Source organism: Cyprinodon variegatus, unplaced genomic scaffold (genome assembly GCF_000732505.1).
Source record: "Cyprinodon variegatus isolate N-32 unplaced genomic scaffold, C_variegatus-1.0 Scaffold836, whole genome shotgun sequence".
Classification (NCBI taxonomy): Eukaryota; Metazoa; Chordata; class Actinopteri; order Cyprinodontiformes; family Cyprinodontidae; genus Cyprinodon; species Cyprinodon variegatus.
The window spans coordinates 125,349-140,334 of NW_015151289.1; the positions used below are offsets into that span (position 1 = coordinate 125,349).

General features: G+C 37.2%; 2 protein-coding genes across 3 annotated transcripts; both read left to right on the forward strand.

Annotated features, from left to right (window-relative positions):
• The first annotated feature begins 757 nt into the window (after nt 1-757).
• Nucleotides 758-4,432, forward strand: hmx1 (H6 family homeobox 1). 2 transcript variants are annotated; one of them, XM_015397049.1, is made up of 3 exons: nt 758-965; nt 3,458-3,661; nt 3,861-4,432. In XM_015397049.1, the coding sequence occupies exons 1-3, from the start codon at nt 785-787 to the stop codon at nt 4,286-4,288; spliced, it is 813 nt and encodes a 270-aa protein (XP_015252535.1). In that variant the 5' UTR covers nt 758-784; the 3' UTR covers nt 4,289-4,432. The 2 variants fall into 2 exon arrangements, with proteins under 2 accessions (XP_015252535.1, XP_015252537.1); XM_015397051.1 differs by having other exon boundaries at nt 3,458-3,652.
• Nucleotides 4,433-9,928: 5,496 nt separating this feature from the next.
• On the forward strand, nt 9,929-13,669 carry LOC107099075 (homeobox protein HMX2-like). Its single transcript, XM_015397045.1, has 2 exons — nt 9,929-10,217; nt 10,347-13,669. The coding sequence occupies exons 1-2, from the start codon at nt 10,019-10,021 to the stop codon at nt 10,865-10,867; spliced, it is 720 nt and encodes a 239-aa protein (XP_015252531.1). The 5' UTR covers nt 9,929-10,018; the 3' UTR covers nt 10,868-13,669.
• Nucleotides 13,670-14,986: the final 1,317 nt, after the last annotated feature.

Here is a 14,986-nt window from a genome sequence, read left to right on the forward strand (position 1 = left end):
AAAAAAAACACAAACAAACAAAATTTTCAATACATTAGTTTTTCATACACTGCTGAAAATAAAATAAAATGTGTACACTAAAAACTTTATTTACAAACAGACCGACAGACAGAGATAGGTAGATTTTTTTTAATTAAAACACTTTTTTTTAGATCTTCTGTTTCAATATGGCATCCTTGTTTTTTCTGTCTGACAGCAATAATAATAATATTAATAAGATAAAAAACCCAACGACCATAGATGACCAAAAAGGGGAAAATAGGCCAACAAACCCTTCTGCTTCATTTTTTTCTGATATTTTCTATGTATTTTGTCGTAAATAAAACTTAGATGAGTAGTTATTTTATCAGTGCTATAAACTACATAGTGCATGCACAAATGCAACCAACAGGCGGACCTGTGCCATTCTTCAGGATGCGCTCTCCATCTCCAGACCTGAGGATATTCCTGTATCTCCTTGCCTTCCTAATTGATCCAAATTCACTTTCTCTGCTATCCCTAAAGACACAGCATGCAAAATAAGCTGCGAGAAAACACTGTGGAGTTTCTTCTCCTCTCTCTCTCTCTCTCTCTCTTGGAGTAGTTAATGCCTAGTTGCTTTTCTGTCCTCACATCACACGAGTTTTGCGCCTCTGGAAGCGCGTTGGGAGCCAAACAGAACCACAGTGATGGCTCTCCCTGCAAGGATGTTATAATAGCCTATTGCCATACGAGGAGATTTTTCTATTCTTTTTTTTTTTTTTTTTTGCAAAAAAACCGCTTATCCGTTTATGTAAAGGTCGTGATGTTGGACGATAAATCCAAACTATGTGTTCCGTCTTTTTATATCGAGAACCTGCTGGGGACCTCCGGCGGGGATTTGTCTGCCGGAAAGCGGGTGGAGAACCCCGGCTTCAGAGTTAGCGGCGCTGCACCCAGTTCGGTGGGCAAGGAGCTGGAAACAGGAATGTTTCCAAACGCTAGAGGTTAGGTCTCCTCTTTCACCTTTTTCACTTGATTGAAACAGCCATAAATCATCCTTTTCATTCGTTGCTCTTTCCAGGTTTATTCGTTTTTAAAGGCTTCAAAGTTCAAATCAACATAATTACATTCATTTTGAGGGGAAGGACTCTATGGAAGAGGATTAGGGTCACTGAAAAATTAAAAAAAAGTTAGCTGATTTTTACATTTTATTTCAGTTTAATATGGGAAAAACTTGTTGTTGACTTGTTTCTCAGAATCCTGACTTAAATCTCAGAATTCTAACTTTAATCTCAGAATTCAGACTTTTTTTTCCCACAATCCTGACCTTAATCTGAGAATTCTTACCTTTTTTTTCACAATCCTGACTTTAATCCCAGAATTCTGACTTTTTTTTCCACAATCCTGACTTTAATCTCAGAATTCTGACTTTAATCTCAGAATTCTGACTTTTTTTTTCTACAATCCTGACTTTTTTCTCAGAATTCTGATTTTTTTCCCCTCAGAATTCTTACTTTAATCTGAGAATTCTGGCTTTAATCTCCAAATTCTGACTTTAATCACAGAATTCTGACTTTTTTTCCCATATTAAACTGAAATAAAATGTAAAAATCAGTTAACTTTAAAAAAAAAAAAAATAAATTCAGTGGCCTTAATCCTCTTCTGCAGGTCTCAGCTCAAGGTCTAGTCAGTTATCCAGAGGTCCAGTCAGAGCTGTTTTATTCAATCAGTGTAGTATCCAGTGGTGAATGGAAGAGGATAGCTGGTTTTTAAATGGGATGGGGTGGGAAATGGGGTCCAGCTGTCAGCCTAAGAGGTAAGACACCAACACCAAGTGTAAAAAAGAAACATAATTTGAGCATATTTATCATGCTGTGGTGACAGAGACTGGGGTGGTTTTGCTCATTTGAGCAGGAAATAAAAAAAATCTATAGTGTTTTTATTCTTTTATTAGATTTCAAGTTAAGCATAGTAAATAATTAAATGTCTTTCTTATAATAATGATAAATTACAGTTAATGAAAATATTAACTTGTTAATTAAGTTTTTTAATATTAATTAAAAACTGTCATAAGAGAAAAGTTTATTTCCTGACATTAAAATTAAAGTTAAGCTAGTTTTCTAACATCAGCAATGTTAGAGTCACTTTCTACCACATCACTTTTCACACATGGATATTTTTTTTGTCACTGAAAATAAATACCACGTTGTTATAGTACATTTAAAAAGCCTAATATTGTCCCCCTTTTAGCTTTTAAGCCTTCATCACACACAGTTTCCATATTTTGCTTCACTTCAACTTAGAAAAAAAACTTTTAAAATGTTTGAATAAGTCTAACTCAGCAAGTTTTTAAAAATACACTTACATCACATGTCAATTGGAATTAAATCCATATCCTTTCTAAATGTATCAAAATCTGCTGAATATACAAAGTCTGCTTGAATGGCTACTGTTAAGAGTTTGTTTCATATAATAAAGGTAAGTGTTCTGAATAAAACAGCTTACTATTGGTTTTTTCCACTGTGACAATGCAGATAATTATATCTAGGGAGAAGGAAACAGTGGAGACTGTCCAATTCAGACAACATTTGTGTTATAATAAGATAATGAAATGGCCCATCAACCCTTATTTAGTCTTTAGTGGTTAATGTAGTTTGCAACGCATGACCTGGTTAAGTGTTTTCAGTACTTTCTCTTTGCAGATAAACAAACCAACACTCCAATTAGCTGCTTTTATTCAGGGAAGTTGGGTACCAAAAATATTAATTATTTTTAGTTTTTGACAACACACTAGTTTAAACCACCAAGGCACTAAAATAACGCGTTTTTTTTTTGTTTTTTTTTTACTTTTTAAAATTCAATCTTACTAGTTATGATTTTTTTTTATTAGTTTTTTTTCTGTCCCTTAAAAGAAATAAATAAAAACGAATTAGTGTTAAAAACTTTAGACAAGTTCAAGTTGACCTAATTTTTTTAATCTGCTTTTATAAGCTGGAAGATGAAACTTATTTTTCCATGAGAGTTTAGCTTAAGATGTGCCAATTATTGGCAACCACTGCCTCAGGGTTAAGAAGCTTAGCTTGCTAACTAGCTTTGACTTTAGCATTAGCGCTGTTTCTAAACTTGCTAAAGTTACATTCAAATTTCAGGACTTGCTCCTGTTCAAAAAAGTTCTCAGCCACAATTCCTCAGCCGCATGTGCTGGACACCTCTAAAGAAAACAGCTGCTTGTGAAAAGCAACTGCTAATGAATACAACTGCTTGCAACATCAATAAAGTTGAAGTTGTAAACAGTAAGTTCTGGTAGGATTTATTACCCAAATAAAAGTAAGATTTGCAGTGCAAATTTATCCATTATTGAAAATTTGCAAATTGAATGGCTAATATTTAAAACATTTAAAATTTCCCTTTATAATTCTCTTTATCTGCTGTGTTTTTGAACCCAAAGTTTTTTCAGGTCCACATATAATGTGAGATTGTTTTGCTGTTGTTGAAGGTTTTGTAGCAGAGCTTCATGGGCTCAGCCTTTCAGATGAACAGGGGGCCCATGGACCAACAGTTCAAGGAGATTTCCAAGCTTCATCAGACTCAGCCGAGGAGAGCGATGAATCAGGGAAGAGAGACAGCAGTCTCACTAATGACAGAAAGGAAAAAACGAAGCATCCCTCCTGCAACCGAGGAGATGATATAGGTAAGATAGGTAAGCTAAAGAACACCAAGGAGGTGAATTTCTTTTTGTCTTCACCTTTCATATAGGCTACTTTACAAAAATACACAGTTATGTAGTTTTTTTTTCTGTTTTCTAATGTCATATAGGTCCAGGTGATATAGATAAGTAACATGTGGGTTCTCACAAAAAGCATACATAAAAAAAAAAAACATTTTTTTTTTGATCTCAGGTGAGGTGAAAATGCTGCGGAAGAAGAAGACCCGCACCGTGTTCAGTCGTACTCAGGTCTTCAAGCTTGAGTCCACCTTCGACCTGAAACGTTACCTAAGCAGCACTGAGCGAGCTGGGCTGGCCGCCTCGCTGCAGCTCACAGAGACGCAGGTCAAGATCTGGTTTCAAAACCGAAGGAACAAATGGAAACGTCAGATCACCACCGACATGGAAACCAGTGGCGCCCTCGCACCGTACACTTCCCACAAGGTCGTCAGAGTTCCTGTGGTGTACAGAGAGAACATCGGCATGCCTGTGACTCTGACCAGCCTACCTCAGGTGTCATCACCAATTATTGGGCTCTCAGATCCCATCACCTTTCCAATGACTGGACACCTTACCCACCCAGTGATGTTCATGTCACAACAGATGGCAGGACTAGTATGATGTATGTTTGGAAATAAAGAGAAAACACTAGAAATTCAAACCAACCAATATAGATGCCCTGAACTTTTTCACGAAACTCTGGGATTATAATTTGTTCTGGATATCTTTTTCTAATAAAGGCAACACAGTCCCATCAAGGTTTTATTTTCCAGCTAATGTCACAAGTCTTCTCAAAGGTTAAGACCTAGGAGTGAAGATCGTGTATTTCATTTTTTCACACGATAGAGGTGGCCACAAAAGTTCTATTTTTGATTATCGTTTTGCTTTTATGGCTTTTTAACAGAAATAATTTTGTTGAATTGGGAACAGTACAACTTTCAGCTGCAATGCTTGTTAATTATTTAGCTCAGACCTTAAAATGTTGGCAAACAAAGTTTCTAATGTGCCAGAAAAATGTTATTTTAATAAATGGTTTATGGAGTATGAACAAATAACTCAATGACACAGACTGCAAAAGCACAGTTCTCATCCAGATGTTAAGCAGTGGACTTTTCTAATGGGACTGGAATGTTGTCTGTCTTTCACATGTAAGCTAACAGTGCTGATTTTCTTTCAGGGAGAAGTACATGGCTCTCAGCCATGGGCTCCATTTTGTTATAGGGCATCACCAGTCATTAAGAAAAAAATCCCCACATATTTATGTTATTTATAACCCAAAATTAGTTTTCTGTTCTGGTTTGAATGTCCATGTAATGTTGCCTGGGTTTCATGCTGTGTGGAGCTCTGTGCAAAATCAAACTAAACTAAGGGGACATGTTCTTACTTTATCAAGAAAATCTGGAATCTTTAAAAATCTGAAATATAAAATACATAGTCCGGTCAGACTTCAATGTGATTAATCTACAATGAACATAAATTCTTTATAAAACACTTAAAGGTATGGCTTAGGATTTTGGCACGTTTTTCAAAAGACCAGCCCTCTACTCTGTAGGAAAAAAATGCACATGCACAACCCTGTACCCGCTCCTGCCTATTAAACGCGCGCAAGAGCGTGTACAAGCCCATTTCTCCTCGTGCAGCTCTATTTAAAAGTTGCCGTCTGCATCGCTCATACAAGCTTACTTTCCAAAAGCAGATTTGTGATTTTTCCACAATGTCAGACTCACCACCGGTAAGTGAAAAAGGGGACAAGCACATAGGACGGCCTTATGTAAACATGATTGACAATTAGGTGTACCACCTATTTTGATGACCCACCCAGAAAAACAACATCCTCCACTATACCTTTAAGCAGGGGCAGATTTAGGAAATTTGGGTCCCTAGGCAAAGACAGGCAGGGGGCCCTCTGATTTGAGAATACGGCACATAAAACAGACCCGTTATACAGATACAGAAATATTACTAGATTAGACATACATTATTTGTTCTACGTTTTGTCCCTCTGTTCTTCTCTCTTTTCTTGTTGTTTTCTTATCTATGTTTTAAACTCAGCTGACTTTTCATGCTGTCTCAAATGGAATGAAAGATTTTTTCCACGCACTAAGCGCACTTAGATGATTGCTTCTTCCTGTGTTTCCATAACACAGTCCTTCTTTTCACTGTAGACAAGCCATGATCTGCTAATCTGTTCTCCATTATTCATTAGGATTAAATAATAGCTGCATGAATCATAACACGAGATAAGATAAAGTAGAGCAGGAAGTGGGGTTACCAATCTACTTGCTCTGGAGAGCAGAGTTTGGTGCTTTTATATGTTGTCGACAAAGTCTCGAGTAGCAGGAAAAGTTGCTAGATTTGGCACTAGGCGCCATTTTTGAAATGAAAGTGCTAGAGGGGTCTAAATAGTCACTAAATATTATGAAAGAAGCGCTAACTTTGCAACACTGCTCTTCGCATCATTTGTTTTCAAATGGTTTGCTGCTTTTTGTTTGGACCTTTCTGAACATGTGCAGCAAATGGATTTATCCAGTTTGGTGACACTGAGAGACACTTAATATTATAACCGTTCTGATGGCATTTTAGCGAAAGGATTTTTATCAAAAAACATCATTAATGTGCACAAATAAGGAATAGTTGTATTAAACATACATATAAACAGAGTTTTATGGGGCCCCCAGGAACCTGGGGCCCTAGGCAACTGCCTAGTATTGCCCAATGGTAAATCTCGCCCCCCTGCTTTTAAGCATGTATGTCCCTCCAAGTATGACGTACAACAATCACACATCCTCTAAGGGTTCCTTCTAGCTGGATTATATGTCGTTTCACAAAGCACCAATCTTTTCCAACTGGTTTCTGACCAAATGAAAGGGTTCACTGTACTGCAGTGGCTTACAGTCAAGAAATCTTAATCTAACTTTGGGTTCTTTTGTGGTAAATTCATGTTATTGAACGGCTGTCTTCAAGTCAGGAGCGACTGCTTGGAACTATCATGACACTATGGACAACAGCCTTTGTAAGTATTTTCCACTTCACAAACTATTATTTTGTTGTTTTTTGTTGCACTTCACCATTGGAAATAATGTTGCACATTTTGATATCAAAGACATTAAATGCTCTTTTCCAATGATGATTTCATTTATCGAAGGATTAAACTTATTCAAATCAACCAGGGTCAATCTGAGAAAAGTGTATTACTCATTTGTTAAATTGTAGATTTACAATGATGAACATTGTTGTAAACCTTTTTTTAATTCACAACCAGCAAACCTGAGCACAGATTGAACTAAGATTACATCAACATGAAGTTGAATAAGGTATCCCCACAGAAAAGGCTTAAGCTTAAAGATGAACCCACCTGAAGCCGAAAGCCAAAGAAGGAAGCGAGAAATAGGAATTAAACACTGAACTCAGGAGAGAAAAAAAAGGTGTTTGTGTGGACCGACAACTGAGGAGCAACAAGTAGTGAGTATAAAATCCACAATAAATTCTACAACTTCTAAAATGCAATCGAAAATAGGCTGGTAGGGTTATTCTCATAGGGCTATAAAGGAGAAGCCGCAGGGGTTGGCAGTTGGTTTCCAATTTAGTTGGCTTCACGGCTGCTTTGTCGTACCCCTAACCAACAAAGAAACTTATCTTATATACTCAAACCCGACTTTGTCAGGGCCTGAGATAGGAATGTTTAAAGGCAGACCATGTGACCTAAAGAGTCGACGCATATGAGTTATTTTAAATGATTCCTCAGGCCAATATACAACACTTTACACTATCAGTGCTATAAGCAGGGCTCCCCTCTTGAAATACCGCCTATATAAGTTGGGAGAAGATGCACTGTCGTTGGCCAGGTCATGTAACCTGGAAGAACATATAGCTTTATGGCCACAGGCTCTTATGTCATCATGGAGATAAGGCTTTTGATCTACCATTTTTCCACCGGCTCGACTACTGGTCATGGCATAGGCAATGAAAAAGTTTAAACTTTCTGAGGAGGCTAAAAGAGTCGATCTTGGTAAGTAAACGTGAAAGGAATCATGCATGAGGAAAAACAAGAGTCGATCTTGGAAAGGAGTCTGTTCGTTGAAAGAAAAAGCCGAGTGCAAAACTGATTCTCTTTTCTCAACTTTATTATTAGACTAGTAAGTAAGTAAGTAAGTAAACTTTATTTGTATAGCACTTTTCACAGACAAAGTCACAAAGTGCTTCACATGATAACATAAAAACAACACAAGTAAAAACAGATAAAATGCAATAAAAGCTATAATAAATAAGGGAATAAAACAACACACTATGTGCTTTGGAAGGCTAGTGAAAACAGGTGTGTTTTTAGCTGCTTTTTAAAGATAACCACCGAGTCCAGAGAGCGCAGGGACAGGGGGAGTTCATTCCAAAGACTACTAAGTTAACACTTTGCCGCTAGTATAGTTATATATCTATGTTAGTATTTTCCATGTTTAGTAGAAGCTAAATATGGTCAGTTAGAGGTCTAGCGCCCCTAGTGGCCAAAAGTTCTACATTGTGCCTCTCTAACTGTAGAGTACTCAAAGAGGGGTTAAATATCCTAAAAAGCAACACTTATTTGCTCAATATGCAGAAACTCCAAAACAGATCTGGAAAAAAAAGTTTATGTGCATCTGGGAAGGTTGCCCGCCTAGCAAAATGACTCCAAGAACAGAGCAACAGCTCATCCAGGAGGCCACAAAAGAATCTAAAATTATAGTTATGTCTCTGAAGGTTTGTCTTGAGTTGGTTAAGGTTAGTGTTAAGACTACACACTAAGAACGAGGATGGAAAGAAATGGCATTCATTGATGAGTACCAAAGAATAAAAAAAATTTAATAAAAAAATCCCCAAAAGTGTCATAACCTAGCAAGTTGAATTTCAGCACTAGCACATTTGCCAGAAAACTAACCTACTACCAAAAAGTTGATGTTGAAAGAAAATGAAGATATTCTGTTGATTGAAATAAAAATAAAAAACATTTCAAAGGTGCTCACACTTTTATATAACAAAACATTTCAGAAAAAAATATATTATGGCATCCTTCACAGTGGTGCTATGCTGCTTTATGATGTGGATGACTTGCCCAAATAGATTAAACCACTTTCTACTGGAAAATCCTGACAAGAATGTTTAGCCATCAGTACTTGAGGCAAACCCTAAACTATAGGTCCCAAAAAAGGAAAACAAAAGAATAAAGAATTTTAGAGTGACATAAGTTTGACTTGTCAAAAGCAGTTTAGATGCTGTGGCATAACAATAACTGGCCATACAATCTTAAAAAGCTTCCACTGTATCTAGATTTTAACATTTTGCTGATAAAAATGGACTAGACATCCTGAAAAGATATTTGATGAGAGTTTTTGCCATCAAGGGCAGCATAAACAACTTAGTTAGAGTTTGGGGGCAGTTTACTTAATAAATGCAGTTTAAAATGGAGCACTGATCTTTACAATTCCTATTGTCACTATGGAAAGCAGAAACCGAGGAGAAAGAGAAAAAGAACAGAGAACACCCAAGGTGGTATTCAGGAAAATCTCCCAACATGATCTGCAAAGTCCAAATTATTGATTGCTCTGATTTGGATTAATTAATATAATTTGAGAGATTCCTGAGATAACTTTAATGCAGAGGTCATCTGTTAAATAAATGTACTTTATTGCGACTATTTATCAATCTGAATGCAATATTATTAGTCCATATAGAGTGGCATAGTGAGGCACACATTCTCCTTAATTAAGATACATTTGTGGCAGACCTTTGTACATGTTTAGTAACATATGTCAAGAAAAATGCATGCAAGCATTTGATGATGTAATAGAGCATCCATTTGGTATGAATGAGATTGTATGCAAAATAAAAAAATTATTCAAGCAATGTAGCTCAGATTTCAGGGCTATAAAGTTCTTAAAGAAATATTCAAAGAAAAAAATTAATATTATATCTCTATATTTATACAGACTGAACTATTCTTTATAATGTCTTCAGTTTGGCTTTAGAAAAATCTGAACACCTTTGAATATTGATGGTGCATTTTATTGCACTAACACTGAGCTCTGAGTTAAAAAAAAAAAGCTGAAATTTGTTTGCATTGTTGGAAAGAAAAAAAAATCAAGCGCGCATAAATTTGCATGAATGGAATAAAAGTTGGAGGCTACAATATGGCGAGCAGACGTGAACGCTGATCCCGCCTCTCGTCGGCTTCCACGCAGCCACCAATCAGAGGCTGCAGATCCCGCAGCCTTCCGGGATCCCCGGCTCCTGTGCGCCCCAGTCTCCGCCGTGGAGGAGAGCGATGCGGCTCGGAGAGTCCGGAGAGGTCGGTGAGTGTGGAAACCAGCAGGAGCGCATGAGATGCCCGGGAATATGAGCAAAGAAGACGGACCGAGTCGGAGCTCATGTTTTACTTTCACCATCGACAGCATCTTAAACCTGAAGCAGCGGCAGGACTGTGCGCGTTTGGACGTCTTAAAGGACACTGAGTGTAAAAATGATTTTCAGAGATGTCAGGAAGTGTGGGACGTCCCGAGAAAGCAGCACATCGATGAGACAGGTGACTCTCACGTGTTTATGCTTCTAACAAACAGAAAATGTTTATTTTTGTTCTTTTAAGCACATGCGATAGACTAAGGGAAATCAAAAGTGCGCGTTAGGCTTAAAACAGTGTCGCCTCTATCCACAGATAATCCCGCAGCCCGTTCAGCGGATCGGGGGAAGACCAGCGCGTCACCCACCGATCCATCCTCTCCGGGTGCGCACATTGCGCACGGTCCGGAGCACCAGCCGTCTGCCGCCGACACCAAAGCCACGGTCAAGAAGAAGACCCGCACCATCTTCTCCAAGAGGCAGATCTTCCAGCTGGAGGCCACCTTCGACATGAAGCGCTACCTGAGCAGCTCAGAGAGGGCATGCCTCGCCAGCTCGCTGCAGCTCACGGAGACCCAAGTAAAGATTTGGTTCCAGAACCGCCGCAACAAGCTGAAGAGACAGCTGTCCACAGACACAGAGAGTCCGCTGGGCGCGGAGCATTTCTCTGAGGCGGGGAAAAACACGCAGTTGGCGAGTTTTTACAAAGACAGCAGCCTGCTGGGCGGATGTTTGTTACCGATGCCTTTTCCCGTTGTTTATCCGACTGCGAACGCTGCGCCTTACATCTACTTCTCCAACTCTGGCAAATATTTTGGCCTGTTTGATACAGACTGATGTCTTCTTTTCTTTTTTTCTTGGACACTACGGGCGACAATCATCTGCGATCAGCATATTATTCTATTACTTTATTTTTTGTATTTTTTGCGGCCGCTTTGGGTATTTTTGTTGAACATACGTCTCAAAAATGCATGTGCCACTTTTATTATTATTATTATTATGACTATTATTTTTATTATTATTATTATTGAATGGCGTTTAAAATCATCAGAGCAAGGATTATATCGCATCAAGTCTCTCTGATTGAATGTACCAAGTGAGAAATCAACTTTCTTACTGCGCGGTACTTGTGTGCGTTTTTGCGCGCGCGATTCTGAACTTCTGTATTTATATAACGACTTATTGTTTTGTTTTTTCAACGGTTTATGCTCACTTGACCTTCCATAAGACTATTAAACTGTGAACGCAGTTTTGATCATGAAAACAAAAGGTTTTGCAATTAAAAGTGGAATATATGCAATCCATACAGACACTGAACGGAAATAAAAAAAAAATACTATTAAAGCTTTTTTTTTTGTAGTTTTTAGGTAATAAGTTGAAGGATTTTTTTAAATATAATTTTTATAATCTAATAATGCTGTCTACAAACTTTACTAAAAGCAAACTCCAGCCATTTTAATGGTTTTCTGATTTACTGAAAGCCTGGTACTTTGATATAGATCTGTGCAGCCGAATATGTTGCAGAGGACAGTTTATTTCACTGTTCCAAAAGAGAAGTCCGTAAATACTTCAAATAAAATGTAAAGCAAATAAAAAATAAAAAAAAATATTTCTTTATACTTATATGCATGCGTTTTTACTGTGATCTGCATTTTTGAGTTTGTTCAAACTTTACCTGTCACAAGTCTATTAGAAATAAGCTCTAAGAAGCTTTTTATTTCATTAAATTATTGATTGAATACTTAAAAAAAAAGCTATTTTGTGGAAAATTGACATAATCTTCAAAAATCATTAACTTTTGTATACATTTAGAGATTCATATGGAGATTTCAAAGTAAGGTAGAAAAGTGAAAAGGGTTTAACAAAGTTAGAATATTAACCAAGACAGATGTAGAATAAAAAAAATTTCTATGTGATTTTATCAAATTATTTATTTGCATAAAAAACTGTGTCAGTTACTCACAACAGGTTGGAGCACTTTTTTATGGTAGATTTGGCTTTGAGTAACTTCAGCCACCTGTGTCTAAGTGCTAAAAATAAAATGATGTTATTATAATTAGTCCTCCAAATTCTGAATCTTTAACTAAGCTTTTTTAATTTCCAGTAACTGATATAAATACATATTCTGATTTAATGTCTTTTTGGGGAGAGAAACAGCTAACTGTGTCACCTTTCATGATAAACTCCATTAATGTTAATGCTTTTTGTTGTCTACAGGGTGTAGATTTTTATGCTGCAGCAGTAAATCTGTGCTATCTAGAGAAAAATGAAGAGCGTGGTCCTTAAGGTGGTCTAAGGCCATTTATATTCCAATTAGCTGGTATTTTATGGAGTTTAAGTGTGAGTTTGTTTATGTTGTCAATGCGTGTGTGCACAAATGGGTGCAGAAAAACAAACTCCTAATCACTGTTTCTCTGAGTTATGCATCACTAAAGAAACACCGAGGGATTGAGCGAAATGTGTGTTTAAGCAGATTCACCTCAGTGCCTCTACACAGATTTTTTTTCTCCTTTTTCTCTGATAGGGCCCGGCAAGCTGCACTTTACTCAGTGTTTCCGGGTCACTTCCCCTCTCAGCGCTGGAGCCTGTCGCTGCTTTCTCCCTGTCACAGCCATTCAAGGCCCTGTCACCATTAACCTGCTCATTCACCCACTTAGTCTGCCTGCAGATCGCTTGTTGTTTCTGCTGAATTCCAGTCTTTTACCTTTGCTAGTGCACACTCTCAACTTTTGCAAAAAGATAAGAAAATTGTTTGTCTGATGTCAAACTGGGGCTAATTGGAGCATATGGGGGTGATTTAAAAGGTAATAAATTGTAAAAGAAAAAAACAACAAATAATTTGGTTTAACGTTTTTTTTTGGACAATTTTTTTTATAAATCTATACACAGTATCACATCTCACATAAGTGAGTACAACCCACATGTTTCTGTAAATACTGCATTATATACAATACTACAACAGAAAAAAAGTAAACAGATTGTATAACCTGGCAAAATTGTTGACTGCTTAAAAAGAACTAAACCCACAGCCATCATTGTCTAAATCGCTGACAGGGAAAGTGAATACACCCCTTAGTGAAAATGTCCAAATTGTGCCAAATTAAACATTTCCCTCCAAGGTGTGATTAGTGTTACAAGATCTTATGTATGAATGGGGAAGCAGGTGTATTAAAGTTGATATTATTGCTCTTGCCTTCTCTCATCATCGCTGGGAGTCCAACATGGTACCTCGTGGTGAAGAAGTATCAGCTGCCCTTGCTTCACTACACCTGATTTCCACTGATTGCTGATTAACATGCTTCTGGTGAATGGCATTCATCAGGAAGTTGAAATATGCAAAATGCAGGGCAACTTTTTCGGACCAACCTTTGAGACCCCTGCTTTACATAAAGATAGAGGAACAACTGGGGGAGGAGTACAAAGATAAGTGAGTGCTGCATACAGTAGAGCACAGTGGTGGTGGTATTATGGTTTGCAGACTCGATGAGCATTGCTGGCTATTGGAAGCTACAGTTCATTGTGGAATCCATGACTGACCATAAATATTTTGAAATACTGAGGCAGAGTTTGATCTGCTCTCCTTGAAAATCAGCTTGTGAAGTTCTTGTGAACTGCTGCTCAAACAAGTTAAGGCTCGTGCATAATATCATTTTAGGCAAAATACACACATAGGTGTGTATTCTTTTTCACTGACATCAGGAGGACAGGAAATTTACCCCACAAGCTGTACACTGACTGATTTACATTAAATTAAAGAGTCATCTATATAAAAAGATATTTAAAAAATTGAAGGGTGAACTTACTTTGGCCCGATACTGCATACATTACAAGAACAAATACTTTTCATAAACACATAAATTAATCTAGGTCTAATTTACAGCGTATGACCAAATTCACTTCCCCTAAAATATTTTTTCAATTGACTTTATTAGAATTAAAGGCACAACATGTAACTTTTGTCCACTAGGGGCGCTAGACCTGTAACTGCCTGTATTTTGCTTCCACTAAACATCAGAAATAATAACAAATATATATGACTGAATACTAGGAGCTAAGTGTTAACTTAACAGTCTAATAATAATAATATTGAGAAAACAGAATCGGTTTTACATGCGGCTTCTTCTTTCAGCCTTCGCCAACGAACAAACTCCTTTCCATGATCGACTCCTGTTTTTCTTCACACACGATCCCTTTTACGTTTTCTCTTTTTAGCCATCTCAGAAGATTTAAACTTTTTACTTGCCTCAGCCATGACCAGTAGATTACTGACTATATAAAAGCCTGCGGCCAAAAAGCGATATGTTCTTCAAGGTCAGATGACCTGGCCAACGAAGGTCCGTCTTATCCCAACTTATATAGTTTTTATTTCAAGAGGGGAGCCCTGCTTGTAGCACTGATAGTGTCAAGCACTTCACATTTGCCTGAGGAGTCATTTAAAATAACTCATATGTATCAACTCTAGTCACAAAGTCCGCTGAGTGTGTCTTTAAAAAAACAAACCAATCAGCATTCTACTCCAGCTAGCTTTTATTGAACAGCTGAGGTCAAATATTTTATTAATTATTCTGTTGTCAGCTTTTCATACATGTATCTATATGAAGTTTAAATGAAAAGCATTACTAACTCTCCTAGCAGGTTCATTTATCAATTTAGGCTGGAGGTAATTTTTAATTACAGTTTTCTCATCTTTATTGACAGCCCTATTAAGTTGTTTATTTGTTTTTATCTGAACATTTTCTTAAAAGTGTCATCACTTGGGTGTTGGGCCTCAGTTAAAACCTGCCAGACCATCCAGAGTGTAAAAAGTGTTTTTTTTTTTTTTTTTAATTGTTTAGGCTTCTCAAAGAGCATGATTTTGGTCTTCCTACTTGATTTACGTAATTTGTGGAATGATGCTAATATTAGCTCAACTTGATATCATCTCTAACCTTGGTAAATTCCTACTGTTTGAGTATG

Coding starts and splice junctions, on each gene's coding strand:
- hmx1 (XM_015397049.1), top strand. CDS start 785: ATGTTGGACGATAAATCCAAACTATGTGTTCCGTCTTTTTATATCGAG. Junction 966..3,457: donor AATGTTTCCAAACGCTAGAG/GTTAGGTCTCCT, acceptor CTGTTGTTGAAG/GTTTTGTAGCAGAGCTTCAT. Junction 3,662..3,860: donor AGATGATATAGGTAAGATAG/GTAAGCTAAAGA, acceptor TTTTGATCTCAG/GTGAGGTGAAAATGCTGCGG.
- LOC107099075 (XM_015397045.1), top strand. CDS start 10,019: ATGCCCGGGAATATGAGCAAAGAAGACGGACCGAGTCGGAGCTCATGT. Junction 10,218..10,346: donor GCAGCACATCGATGAGACAG/GTGACTCTCACG, acceptor CTCTATCCACAG/ATAATCCCGCAGCCCGTTCA.